Raw genomic sequence first — 13,514 nt, 5'->3', positions numbered from 1 at the left:
GATCCCATATGCCTTGAAGCAACTCAGCCCATGGGCCACAACTACTGAGCCTGTGCTTTAGACCCTGGGAACTGCAACTACTGAGCCATGAGCCTGCAGCTACTGGAGCCTGAGGCCCTAGAGCCTGTGCTCCGCAGCAGGAGGATCCACGGCAGTGAGAAGCCTGTGCACCACAGCCAGAGTGCGGCCTCCTACGCCCCACAAGCAGAGAAAAGCACAGCCATAAAAAAAAAAACATCCCAGGGACTTCCCTGGTGGTCCAGTGGTTGAGACTCCATCTCCCAATGCAGGGGTCATGGGTTCAACCCCTGGTCGGGGAACTAAGGTCCCACATGCTTCAGGTGCCACCAAAAATTAAAAAAAAAAAGTCTAAACAGTATGATAGCTCCTCAAAAAATTAAACCAAGAACTACCATATGATACAGCAATTCCATTTCTGGGTATTTAATAAAATAACAGAGATCAGGAACTCAAACAAATATTGGTACACCCATGTGGATAGCAATATTTTGGCTATTATTCACAATAGCCAAAAATGTGGCAACAATCCAAATCTCCGTGGGTGAATGAATGAATAAAAAATGTGAACGATGCTAACAATGACATGCGTGTGTGCTCTGCGCGTGCTCAGCCACTTTAGTCGGGTCTGACTCTTTGAGACCCCATGGACTGTAGCCCACCAGGCTCCTCTGTCCATAGGATTCTCCAGGCAAGAATGCCGGAGTGGATCTGTCATGCCCTTTTCCAGTCTTAAAAAGGAAGCAAATTCTGATACATCACAACATGGATGAACCTTGAAGATGTTATGCTTAGATGTTATGCTTAGTGAAATAAGCCAGGCACCAGAGGTCACAAACTGCATGATTCCACTTATACAAGATATCGAGAGTAGTCAAATTCCTAGACCGAAAGTGGAATGCGGGTTGCCAAGGGCTGGGGTGCTGGGAATAGGGAGTTATTGTTTAATGGGCGCAGAGTTTCAGTTTGGGAAGATGAAAGAGTTCTGGCGATGGTTTTACAACAATGACAATGTATTTAATGCCGCTGAATGGCACACTTAAAAATGGCGAAGATGGTAAATTTTATGTATATTTTACCACACACCCCCTAAAAATCCAAACACTGACTACTGCTTGCAAAGGTCTTGTGATTCAGCTCTGTTCACCTCTGTAAACTCAGTTCGCACCAGTGCTGTTTCTGCCTCCTCGCTCACATCTCTGCAGTCATCCTGCTCTTATTTCTGCTCAGCTCTCTGGGTCCCTGCTAAGCATCTGAATTCCTCCCCCTTATTTAGTGAATTCCCACATGAGGGCAGCATAAGTTCCCTGCCTCAGCCTCCCTACCTGGGGCAGAGCAGGGCTTTGGACAAGGGAGGCCCTGTTGGGAGCACGGTGGATTGACAGGCTTGGAAAGGCCAGTTTTTGGGAGCTCGTGAAACATGCCAGATCAAGGGTGGGCCTCAGGTGCTGACCTGGCCATGCAGGAGGGAAGCCTGTGCCTGGGAAAGGACTGTGAGGTAGGACTGAGCCAGGTCTTCGGCCTGGCTCCAGACCTCTTTCTGATACCTGCCCCCCCCCATATCAAATGCCTGTACACTTGTGCTCAAACCATGCTGCTGGGAAGCTGGACAGGAGGACAGAGAGCCTGGACATTGAATTTCAGCACAGACACAGCCCTCGTGTGTGTAATGAGAGCCAGTTAATCTGATCAACCGGTCAGCTGTGTGGCGAACTTTATCCCGCTATGGCTGCAGAGGTTACCGTGGATCTGAGGATATTTTTCTTTCTTTGCTGAAAGTCTCTCTAAAGTCTCGAAGCCTTCAAGGTAGGGTGGTTTATCCTGGGGTCCACAAACTCCCTGAATCACATGCACAAATGTGGGTGTGTGCACCCTTGTGGCAGCTGTGCGCTATTCTAGGGAGTGCCTGCGTCCTTAGTCGCTTCGGTCGTGTCTGACTCTTTGGGACCCCATGGACTGCAGCCCTTCAGGCTCCACTGTTCATGGGATTTACCAGGCAAGAATACTGGAGTTGGTTGCCATGACCTCCTCCAGAGGATTTTCCCAACCCAGGGACCAAACCTGCGTCCCCTGTGACTCTTGCATGGCAGGAAGATTCCTTACCTGCTGAGCCACCTGGGAAGCCCTCTAGAGAGAAGGGCATAGCTTTTAACAGACTGTCAAAGGAGGCCAGGACCCAAGAAAATAAGAACGGCTGGTTCTGGTTTTTCAGACAGGTGATTCTGAGATGCTGGACTCGACTCTATGAGACAGTCCAGGGCAAGAAGGCAGAGGCCACCAGAAGGAATGGGAATATGTCTGGTGGCCTGAGAGGGGCAGGCTGTTTGGAGTAGCTACTGCCAAGCCACCCTAATAGGCACAGGCCACTCTGCCTCTTTGAAACTGCCCATGCCAGCCTGGTACTATGTCGTTGGCTGGCCTGGTCCAAGGAGTCACCCAGCTGGGCAGTGTGCCTTTTACTTAAACAATTCTGAGTGACAAGCTGAGATAGTTTAGAAAACTCCACCACATGTGATTTAAGGCGAGAAACTTCTGAGGGATGGGCCAACTCAGGGTCATGGGAATAAGGGTTACAAGACAGCAGTTTGAGCTGAAGGGCAACGGATACACTGGTTCCCATTCCTTACAACAATTCGACTGCTCCTAAGATTCCCCAGAGGCCACTCCCAAGTTCCAACCCTCTCTGCCAGACTCTCTGCCCCTCCCTTTCCACAAGCTCATCTCTCTGCTCCCTGTCCACCAGACCCTCTCACGCATCTCTGATACTTGTCGGCCCTTCCCAGGAAAGTGGGAGCCTCCAGAGGAAATGGGCTCGCAGAGCCATACTCAGTGCCTCCTCCCGCTGTCCCCCTGGCTCTAGTCCTCTTTCCCGGGGCGAAGGAGGGGGCTCGGGGAAGGAAAGGGTGCATCAGCAGCCGGGCTGCCGGAGGAAAGCCTAAGGTTCCTGCCCTCGATAAGGGGGCACGGGCACGGGCAGCCAAACTGGGAGAGCCCAGGCCCCACTTGCCACCTGGGAGGGAGGCGCGGCTCCTAGAGGACCCCAGGCTACTGCTGCAGGGGTCCCACAGTGCCTCTCTAGTTCTGGCCCCGGCATCCCACGCTTGAGGGACTGTAAGGACTTCCTCTCTGCACTCAGGTCCTCTGCTTCTCTTCCTGACAATCACCCTCCCCAAAGCTGCCAGCTTTCTGAGACGAGGTCACTCTCCAGCTTAAGCACCTTCAATGATTCATTTTCTTCCCCCCAAATAAATACTTTTAGCACGGTGTGGATTTCATTCAGGCTTCCCAGGAGGCACTAGTGATAAAGTGCCAATGCCAGAGACATAAGAGACACAGGTTCAATCCCTGCGTTGGGAAGATCCCCTGGAGGAGGGCATGGCAACCCACTCCAGTATTCTTGCCTGGAGAATCCCATGGACAGAGAAGCCTGGCAGGCCACAGTCCATGAGGTCGCACAGAGTTGGACACGACTGAAGCGACTTAGCATGCATGCAAGGGTTTCATTCAACATCTTTTTAGCGTCATTTCCTACAGCACAAATACCAATGTCTCTCGAGCTCGGCTGATGCTGTTTTCTCTTCTGGGGCTGCCCTGAAACATCTCTTCTCTCCCTGGACACTTGGGCTTTCAGGTGAAGCTCTAATCCAATGTGGACATCTCAGTGAGGCCACACAGAAATAACATCTCCCACAGTGCACTGCTCCCATACAAAGAATAAAATGAGCTCAAAATTCTCCAAGCCAGGCTTCAGCAGTATGTGAACCATGAACTTCCAGAGGTTCAAGCTGGTTTTAGAAAAGGCAGAGGAACCAGACATCAAATTGCCAACATCTGCTGGATCATCTAAAAAGCAAGAGACTTCCAGAAAAACATCTATTTCTGCTTTATTGACTATGCCAAAGCCTTTGACTGTGTGGATCACAGTAAACTGGAAAATTCTGAAAGAGATGGGAACACCAGACCACCTGACCTGCCTCTTGAGAAACCTGTATGCAGGTCAGGAAGCAACAGTTAGAACTGGACATGGAACAACAGACTGGTTTCAAACAGGAAAAGGAGTCCATCAAGGCTGTATATTGGCACCCTGCTTATTTAACTTCTATACAGAGTACATCATGAGAAACGCTGGGCTGGAAGAAGCACAAGCTGGAATCAAGATTGCTGGGAGAAATGTCAATAACCTCAGATATTCAGATGACACCATCCTTATGGCAGAAAGTGAAGAGGAAATAAAAAGCCTCTTGATGAAAGTGAAAGAGGAGAGTGAAAAAGTTGGCTTAAAGCTCAACATTCAGAAAACGAAGATCATGGCATCTGGTCCCATCACTTCATGGGAAATAGATGGGGAAACAGTGGAAACAGTGTCAGACTTTGTTTTGGGGGGCTCCAAAATCACTGCAGATGGTGACTGTAGCCATGAAATTAAAAGACATTTACTCTTTGGAAGGAAAGTTATGACCAACCTAGATAGCATATTCAAAACCAGAGACATTACTTTGCCAACAAAGGTCCATCTAGTCAAGGCTATGGTTTTTCCAGTGGTCATGGATGGATGTGAGAGTTGGACTGTGAAGAAAGCTGAGCGCCAAGGAATTGATGCTTTTGAACTGTGGTGTTGGAGAAGACTTTTGAGAGTCCCTTGGATTGCAAGGAGATCCAACCAGTCCATTCTAAAGGAGATCAGTCCTGGGTGTTCTTTGGAAGGAATGATGCCAAAGCTGAAATTCCAGTACTTTGGCCACCTCATGCGAAGAGTTGACTCATTGGAGAAGACTCTGATGCTGGGAGGGATTGGGGGCAGGAGGAGAAGGGGATGACAGAGGATGAGATGGCTGGAAGGCATCAACGACTCGATGGACGTGAGTTTGAGTGAACTCCGGGAGATGGTGATGGACAGGGAGGCCTGGTGTGCTGTGATTCATGGGGTCACAGAGTCAGACACTACTGAGTGACTGGACTGAACTGAACTGAACTGAATGTATATGGAGCTCTTACTGGAAACTAAGTACTCCACAGCACACGAACGATCTCATTTACCATCTATCTCTGATCCCTTGTCCACCTTGCAAGGGAGTCAATTATCTTCATTTTTAGAAGAAGGGACTGAAGGACTTCCACAGTGGTCCGGTGGTTAAGACTCCACACTCCAAATGCAGGGGTCCTAGGTGTGATCCCTGATCAGGAACTAGATCCCACATGCTGCAACTAAAGATCTGCACGCCTCAACTAAGAGCTGGCACAGGCAAATAAATAAATATTTGAAAAAACAAAAACAATGTGAGGATGGAAGTTCAGAGAGGCTAAGTATCTTGCCCAAGGTCACAGAGCTAGGAAAAGTCAGAGCTAGGATTTGAGTTCCTGGGTGTTGGGCTCTCAAGTCCATGTCCTCTCATGCCCGCTAGGCTGTGTTCCAGGTCACACCACCACGGCTGGTGCTGTAAGCAGTCATCTGACTATGAGGGCTGTTAGCCTACTCAGGACGAGATCTGTCTAATTTGTCATTTGTCATGTCATCTCCTACGCTTGAGGCAGCACCAGGCACAAATAACTCAGCAGATATTTGTGAAAATGCTTTGAACTGTGGAAGTTTGGTGAGCAAACTCACTTGCCTATTACCAACTACAACGAAGGCTTCTGAGATGGAGTCTTCAAGAGCGAAAGAACGGTCCAGTAGGTGGGAAACAGAGGGGAGGGCCCGTCCCCACCGTCTGCATTTCTGAATTGGGGTTGGGCTTGGCAGCTCTAAGGGAAGCCTTGAGGCCAGAACAGCTAAGCTTTTGGAACTTTAGGGGTCAAATGCAAATCAGGTTCAGGAATGTGGCCTACCCACTCCCTAGCACCCACCTGCCTTCTTCCTCCTCCTGACCTTTATGATGAGCTGGGATCACAGGCCACAAGGCAGTGTCTGCTCCCTTGGGAGCACCAGTAGGCCCTCTTTCCCAGAGTACCAGGGGAGACCCCAGGCCCCTCCTCAGGGGCCTCCTAGCCTCACCGTCCGTGCTGGCATCATCTACCAGAATGATCTCCTTCAGCAGGATGGCAGGGGTGGTGTGCAGGACGCTGTACACCGTCCGCAGCAGTGTGGACCAGGCCTCATTGTGGAACACAATGATGACGCTGGTGGCAGGCAGCGGGGGGCAGCGCCGGAACTTCTGGTCGACACACCTGCAAGGACGACAGTGCAGATACAGTTCTCCGGGTGCCTGGTAGTTCCGGGGGCGGGGAGGGCTCTGTCCACAGATTCCTATAAGCATTCTCTGCTCCTCGAAAATCCCAACCTACATTCCCCTTTGGAGCTGGGAATAGTGGCATGCTTTTCCCAGCTTATCCACTATTTGCCACCTACTCTAAGCCTCCGCACAGGCGCTAAGCAACCCACTCCAAAACCTGTCTCTCAGGACTTCCCTGGTGGTCCGGTGGCTGAGACTCTGCACTCCCAGCGCAGGGGGCTTGGGCTCGATCCCTTGTCGGGGAACTAGATTGCACATGCTGCAGCTACGAGTTTGCACGCCATAACTGAGATATCCTTCATGCCACAACTAAGATCAAAGATCCTGTGTATAGCGGCTAAGACCCAGCATGGCAAAAAACAGACGGTCCCCCCCAAAAAAACCCAAAGCCTACTTCCCACATCTGAGGTCCCAGAGGAAAAGTAACAAAGGGCAACTCTGACATCTGGAAAAAGTGACTACAAATTCCATATTCAGTGAGAGGGAAAGAAAGGCTTTACTCTTTACAATGAACGGTTCCACTGGAACCCATTTCCTCATGCATTCCCTGTAATCCAATACTATTATCACAAACACTTTCCTGGGACTTCTCTCTATCCTCATGCACTCCAACCACTCTGGGGCACTAGGCGGCACTGCCTCCCTCCCCGACACACCATCTCAGGTGGGGGTGGGAATGTGTCAGTGCTGGATCTCAAGGAACTGTGCGGCCTAAATCATTCTTTCTTCCTTTTAAAATAGTACTTATTTATTTATTTGGCTGCACTGGGTCTAAGGTGCAACATACAGGATCTTTAATCTTAGTTGCAGAATATGGGATCTAGTTCCCTGACCAGGGATTGAACCCGGTCCCCCTACATTGGGAGTGGGGAATCTCAGCCACTAGACTGCCAGGGAAGTCTCTAAAGGCCCTTTTTAAACTCCCTCTACTGGTCAGAGAGATTTCTCAGGGGCCCTCCAGAGAAGACTCCCAGAGTTCCTCCACTGGCTGGCCTCAGGCCCACTGCCCTTCCCTGTGAGGAGTCCTGGTAACTCAGGGTGGCTCCACGTTCTAGGCCTCTAATACTTGGTCCAAGTCTGAGGAACTCCGGGTTCACAGCCCTAAAGAATCATGAACCTGAGAATGCAAACTGCCGTGTGTGGGGATGAATGCTCAGTCGCACCCTAGTCATTGAGACCCCGTGGACTGCAGCCCACCTCTGTCGATGGGATTCTCCAGGGAAGAATACTGGAGTGCGTTTCCATTTCCTGCTCCAGCAGATCTTCCTGACCCACGGATGGAACCCAGGCTTCCTGCATCTCTTGCGTTGCAGGCAGATCCTTTGTGGCTGAGCCACTGGGGAAGTCCCTAACTGCCATGTGAGAAAAGGCCCCAAACGGTATTCCTCTTGAGTTGGGAATGACAACGTCTAGACGAGAAAGACACAAAACCTTTGATGGGAGGCCAGTAAGAACATAGACTGAAGGGGCTTCAGCTCAAAGATCTAAGAGCTGGTTCACTGCCCAGGACTGAAAGTACAAACAGGTTCAAATAATTGGTTGGAATGAGTTCATGGCCCTACGAGTCTTCACTGAAAGAAACCAGGAGGTGAGCAGTAATCCTGACCACCAGGGCCGCTTTCGGGAAATGTCCTTTGTTAGCAGATCGGCGGCAGAGTCCTGTAGTTTCCAGCCTCTTGGCAGAGGGCAAAGCCCCCGAGTCTGTGGGCTGCAGTCAGGCACTCCTAGTCACCCCTTGGCCTGCTGTGGTCCCCGTCAGGAGTTCCTTTTTCTGGATCCTGTTACCTTCACAGTTGTTTTTCACTCTCACAGGTCTCCCTGAGACTCTGGCCTGACCATGATGCCCTTGAATCCCAACCCCTGGGATAACGACAGTGGCTCAGGAAGAGAAATGAAGGCTTAGAGGAAACCCTTGCCCCCATTCTAAAATCCCTGTCAGGGGCATCCCTGGTGGTCCAGTGGTTAAGAATTTACCTTCCAATGCAGGGGATGCAGGTTTGATCCCTGGTTGGGGAACTAAGATCCCACATGCCTTGGGGCAACCAAGCCTGTATGCCACAACTGCTGAGCTGGAGCGCCGCAACAAAGACCCGACGCAGCCAAATAAATAAATAAATAAATAATAAATACTGATATAAAATAAAATCCGTGTCAGCCCTTTACACTGGCTGTGGACATACCAGCCACGCCTTTGGCAGAATCCTGGCCTCACCCCGGGATGCAATGCTACTTACTCAGGGGGTCGGGTGTCCGGCCCCAGGGCCCTCTGCAGGGAGATACGGTCACTGGCAAAGGCATTGAAGCAGTGCTTCTTATAGCCCTCTTCCTTCTCCTGGGTCTCCTGGGGCGTCCACTCTTTCTTCTGAAATGCTTTCCCATCTGCCCCAGGGCCATTGGGGTCCTGTGGCGGCCGTTCCCAGAATGGCTTCAGCTCAGCTGGGGTGTAGAAACCTGGGAGGCAGGACTGGTTGGTGGAGGCCAGTGTCTGCTGGGGCTCCGGAGCCCTGATCTGGAACTTGGGCATCGAGTCCCTGAGGTTGTGCACGGCCCCCAGCATGAGGTCCAGGACGTGGTCCTTCTGGCTCACCAAGGACCTCAGCCATGGCTTCTCTGTGGCCTGCTCCCTGCCGCTTACGTCCCTCTGCAGGATGAAGAGAAAGAGCACGAAGGCGCTGCCCACCATGACCAGGCGCATGGCCATGTGGCGTCTGCGGAGCAGCCTCATCCTCTGGAACGGACAGGGACCCCGTCTGAGTCAGCTCCGACTGCTGCGCCTGGCCCTGGAAACAGCTCGAGGTGTCGTGGTGGCCACACCCTGGGGCCTTGGCCTGAGAAGGGGGGATGAGAGAGAGAAATGAGCCAAGGCAGGTGGAGGAAGGGAGTCAGGGGATTTGCGGGTTCTTGTCCAGGCTCTGCTGCTGAATGGTGACATCACCTTAGTCCAATCACATTACTTGTCTGCACCTAAACTGTCTCCATCCAGATAATAAGGAAAATAGACCCTGTTTCTCTTCTGCCCTAAGATTCTGACATTCATGGACCTAGAAAAACTGGAACATTGAAACGCTACATGAAGAAATCTAATCAATGTAACCACTTTTTGAAACAATCTGTCTTTTTCTAGAAAAATTTAAAATGTTCACACTCTATGACCCCTGCAAGTCCTCTCCTGGTTTTATATCTCAGATAAACATATGCCCAAAGGCGTGCACAAGAACATTTCTAGTAGTACCCACAAAAAAGGCAAAAATTAGAAATAATCCAAATGTCTACTGGCATTATAATGAACAAACAGTGTGAAATATCCACAGCACATGGACTGCACAACCGTGACAAAGAGTGTACCGTCCCTACATGCCACAACACAGATGCAAAGTTGAGTGAAAAAAAAAAAGCAGAAGTTTCTGAAGAGGGAGGGAAGACATGGGTATAAAGGCACATGGGGGGACTTAAAATAAGCTTTTTTTAAAAAAAGTGAATGGTGGTTGCTGGCAGCACTGCTATTCTTTATACCCTATGCATATTTTATCAATATTTTCTGTATCTACTCACATTTAATAAAAAAATTAAAAACAATTTTTAAATCTAAAGATCCTAATGACAGCCCGTTCCAGGCAGGACCATGGCCCCGAGCATCTACCCTCATGTATGTGGTACCAGGCTCAGAGGAAGAGTGTTTGCAAAACTTCTGTAGACAGTTCTGCAAGTATAAGGCTCATGGGGTAAGCACTAGATGCTGGTGGCAACAGACCTGCGCACAAATTCTAGATCTGCAGCTTCTAACAGTAATAGCACCTACCTCCTAGAGTTGTTTGTTGTAAGGATTAAGTTCAATAAAATAATTCCTGGAAAAGCTTAGCAGTCTCTGCACCCAGTCAATGCTCGAAAAGTGTTAGTTTTTATCAGTAGTAGCTGTGTGCCCCTCAGCACATGACTTAATCTCTCTAAGCCTCAACTTCCTCATCTATAAAGTGGGAGTAACTAATACCTAACCCACAGGGGGTGTGAGGATTAAGTCAGAAATAATGTATATAAAATACTCAGCCTAGTGTCTGGCACAGACCAAGCCCTCAATTATTTCGATGGTTGTTGTTAATAAATTGCTGCTCAGTTTCCCAGCAATTATCCTCAGGCAACTGGTCTTTAGCCAAAGCCACACTCATTACTCCGTCTCACTTACAAGGAACTTCAACTGAGCTGTGGTAAACACACGAGCTGCTGCCTGTGGAGAAGCCCGGTGTTTGGAGTCACTTGGGTCCACTTGGGGCACATGTGGCCGTCATGATGTCAAGTGGGAACAGGGGTCACTCTGGTAAAGGGGGGAGATGTTCTCTTTTAAAACCTCAGATTCATGCACATAGCAAACAGACACTAAGTATCTGCTGTGCACAGGAAGCTGAAATTGTGCACCTACTGTAAACAGCAAGCATGAAGCAAGCACCTTTGTGTGTAGCAAGCACATTGAATTTCTGCCTGTATAGAGACACATACTGAATGCCTACCATATACATAGCAAGCATGTGCTGAGTGCCTACTGTATACAGCAAATATACCTAAGCACCTACTTCTCACAAATATGTTGAGTATCTACTGTATAGAGAAACATTTTAAGTGCCTGCTGTATATAAACATGTTGAGTGCTTTTTGCAAAAAAAAAAAAAAAAAAAAGGATTCAGCAGCAGCACCAAAAATCGAATAAGATTAAATCTTTTCGAGCATCTATTTTATATTAGGTATTGTCTGGGAGACAGAGGAGATTCATTGATCCTGCCAGTATTGAGTCAATTCCTGCTTTATGCCAGGTACTCTGCCAGATGGTGGCCAGCCAGAAGGTGAGCAAGGTACACTGTGGGGAGGACCATATGAAGCCCTGCTCTTGACAAAGGACTGTGTGCAATAGGGGCTGTTTCTCCCCCAAGTCTGGTGACCTCCCCGACCTTGCCAGCCACACTTCTGGTAATCATCTCCTATGTAGAGAGCCCAGCATTCAAGGAGAGTACAGTCAATTGGGGGAGTCAAATTTTAAGCCGAGAGGCACCCAGCCTGAGAGAGGCATCCTCGGGGTCAGAGGGAGAAAGGATGCAGTCAACTCACTGAGTTGGGGAGGGTGATGTTCGTTAAGTCCCTCTGGAGAGAAACTTGGGCTGAGCCCCAACACACAAGTAGGAGTTGGTTGGTGACGTGAGCACATTTCAGGCAGAGGGAACAATACATAGAAAGCCCTAGATGCAGGAGACAGCATGATCCATCACAGAACTCCAAGGAATTTGGTTTGGTGGGAGTATGAAGCCTGATGGGCGTAGCAGGTGGTCTGGAGAGGTGGCTTGAAACCAAGGCATGAAAGCAAAGAGTTTGCCCTTGACCCGAGGTATGGGAAGCAGTAAAGATTAGTGGGAGCCCAACATTACAAGAAGAGTAGTGTGACAGCTGGTGGAGGGTGTCTAGGAGATGCACCTGACTGGCAGCTGGATGACCAGTTAAGAGGAACTAGGGGCGTCTGACCCAAAATAGCAGCAGTGCGGATGAGGAGGGAGGGTGTGGTGCGAGGGGAACTTCCTTGGGTGATGAGGCGGGACAGTTCATCCTAGCTGGGACACAGAGGGACACAGAGAGGTGTGAGACCACCTCTTTCCCCACCAGATTTTAAAATCTAGTTGGAGTGCTACCAAGAACTGGTGGCACTGGGTTCAGGGAGCACCGGTCCCAGGAGGGAATAGGAGCAGGAAAAAAATCTATTTCTAAATACCCTTCTGCACTTTGAACCCTGACAACATTATTCAAAAAGTAATACAATTTGAACTGTGTAAGACAAGGAGAGTACCCCGCTGACTTGAAGAAGGCTTCAAGGAGGAAATGGAGATTTAATGTAGAGGTGGTGTCCTGTCTAGGGGTTGCTAGGCTGGTTGATGCCTGAACTTGACATCTCATCAATTCTGCAACTGCCCCAGCTAAGCACAGACCGAGCACCGCAGGATGGGGAAGTGTTTGCTACAACAGGGTTGAACCATCTGAATGTGGCATCTCCCCTGACACTTTGTCTACCTTCCGCTCCAACAAGAAAGAGGGAGCACAGTTAGAAACAAAGGCATGGTACAGGCATAAGGAGTTACTGTGCAGTCAGTTCCAGACCATGGCAAGAAAGTGGGTCACACAATATTTTGGTTTCCCAGAACATATAAAAGTTATGTTTATACCATACTGTAGTCTACTAAGTGTGCAATAGCATTATGTAAAAAAAAAAAAAAAAAAAAAAGTACATACTTTAATGAAAAAATAACATTTCCGGGAACATTTCAGAGATAGATTTGCTGGATATAGGGTTGCCACAAACCTTCGATTTGTAAAAAATGCTGTATCTGTGAAGCAAGATGAAGTAAAGCACAAAAAAACAACATATGCCTACAAAATTTAGTTATCAGATGCTGCCAAGTGCTTAAGACTCACCTCCTCCAGGAAGGCCTCCCTGACTGACTCACTCAGAATCACCCAGGTCACTCCAACTCCCTCGTCTTGGCATCACAGTTTGATTCACCTTTGTTCCTTTGTTCCCTCCTGAAGAGAGACTTGGGGTTAAACTGAGCTCTTCCCAGGCATCTGCTCTCTCAATCCAGCCTGGCTGTCTAAGGCTTTCTCTCTGGTGCTTGCAGTTCCTCAAGGTACTAACCACATCCTGAAATGAAACAAGACACCTGTGATTAGGCTTGGCAGTAAGGGACTCTGGTTTGTTTGCTTGGCATGCAGGCGATGGGAAGAAGTCTCTTCGAAGGGACACAAAATCCAGTGTAAGTCAGAAGACTTTGGCTTTAAGGATTCCTGCTCTCTACGTAGGAGACGATTACCAGAAGTGTGGCTGGCAAGGTTGGGGAGGTCACCAGACTTGGGGGAGAAAGAGGCCCTGTTGCACACAGTCCTTTGTCAAGAGCAGGGCTTCACATGGTCCAGCTTCTGACTGGCCAAGAGGTCCACCAGCGACTATGCCCAAGGCCCTCAACCACTCATGCCCTCCTGCTGCTGCTAAACTTTCATTCCCAGCTCTTTTTCCTCCAGCCACCGTTGGGATTGCAAAACATCAGACCATCTTGATTTCAGTACTGAGATGATACCAGAAATCCTCTTATTCTGGGAACATTTTTAGACTGAACAAATTGGACCTGTTTTCCTGGCCTCACCAATCAGAATACAAATTGGTATACACTGGTATAAGGGAACTGAGGCTTCACCCAGTCCAATGTCTATCAAACTGTTGATTGCAACTCATTACAGGAC

General features: G+C 49.1%; 1 protein-coding gene across 1 annotated transcript in view; it reads right to left on the bottom strand.

The window, feature by feature from the left end:
• Positions 1 to 13,514, bottom strand: part of GALNT6 (polypeptide N-acetylgalactosaminyltransferase 6) — a 39,548-nt gene that overhangs the window by 18,165 nt on the left and 7,869 nt on the right. Inside the window, exons 2-4 of the mRNA XM_018047750.1 lie at positions 12,693 to 12,918; positions 8,483 to 9,076; positions 6,011 to 6,183 (exon numbers count right to left, since the gene is read on the bottom strand). Of these exons, the coding sequence (XP_017903239.1) occupies positions 6,011 to 6,183; positions 8,483 to 8,973 (664 nt within the window). The 5' untranslated portion in view covers positions 8,974 to 9,076; positions 12,693 to 12,918. The remainder of the gene's footprint in view (positions 1 to 6,010; positions 6,184 to 8,482; positions 9,077 to 12,692; positions 12,919 to 13,514) is intronic.

The sequence above is a fragment of the Capra hircus genome, chromosome 5, assembly GCF_001704415.2.
Source record: "Capra hircus breed San Clemente chromosome 5, ASM170441v1, whole genome shotgun sequence".
NCBI classification, from domain to species: Eukaryota; Metazoa; Chordata; class Mammalia; order Artiodactyla; family Bovidae; genus Capra; species Capra hircus.
This window is presented reverse-complemented; position numbering and strand designations above follow the sequence as displayed.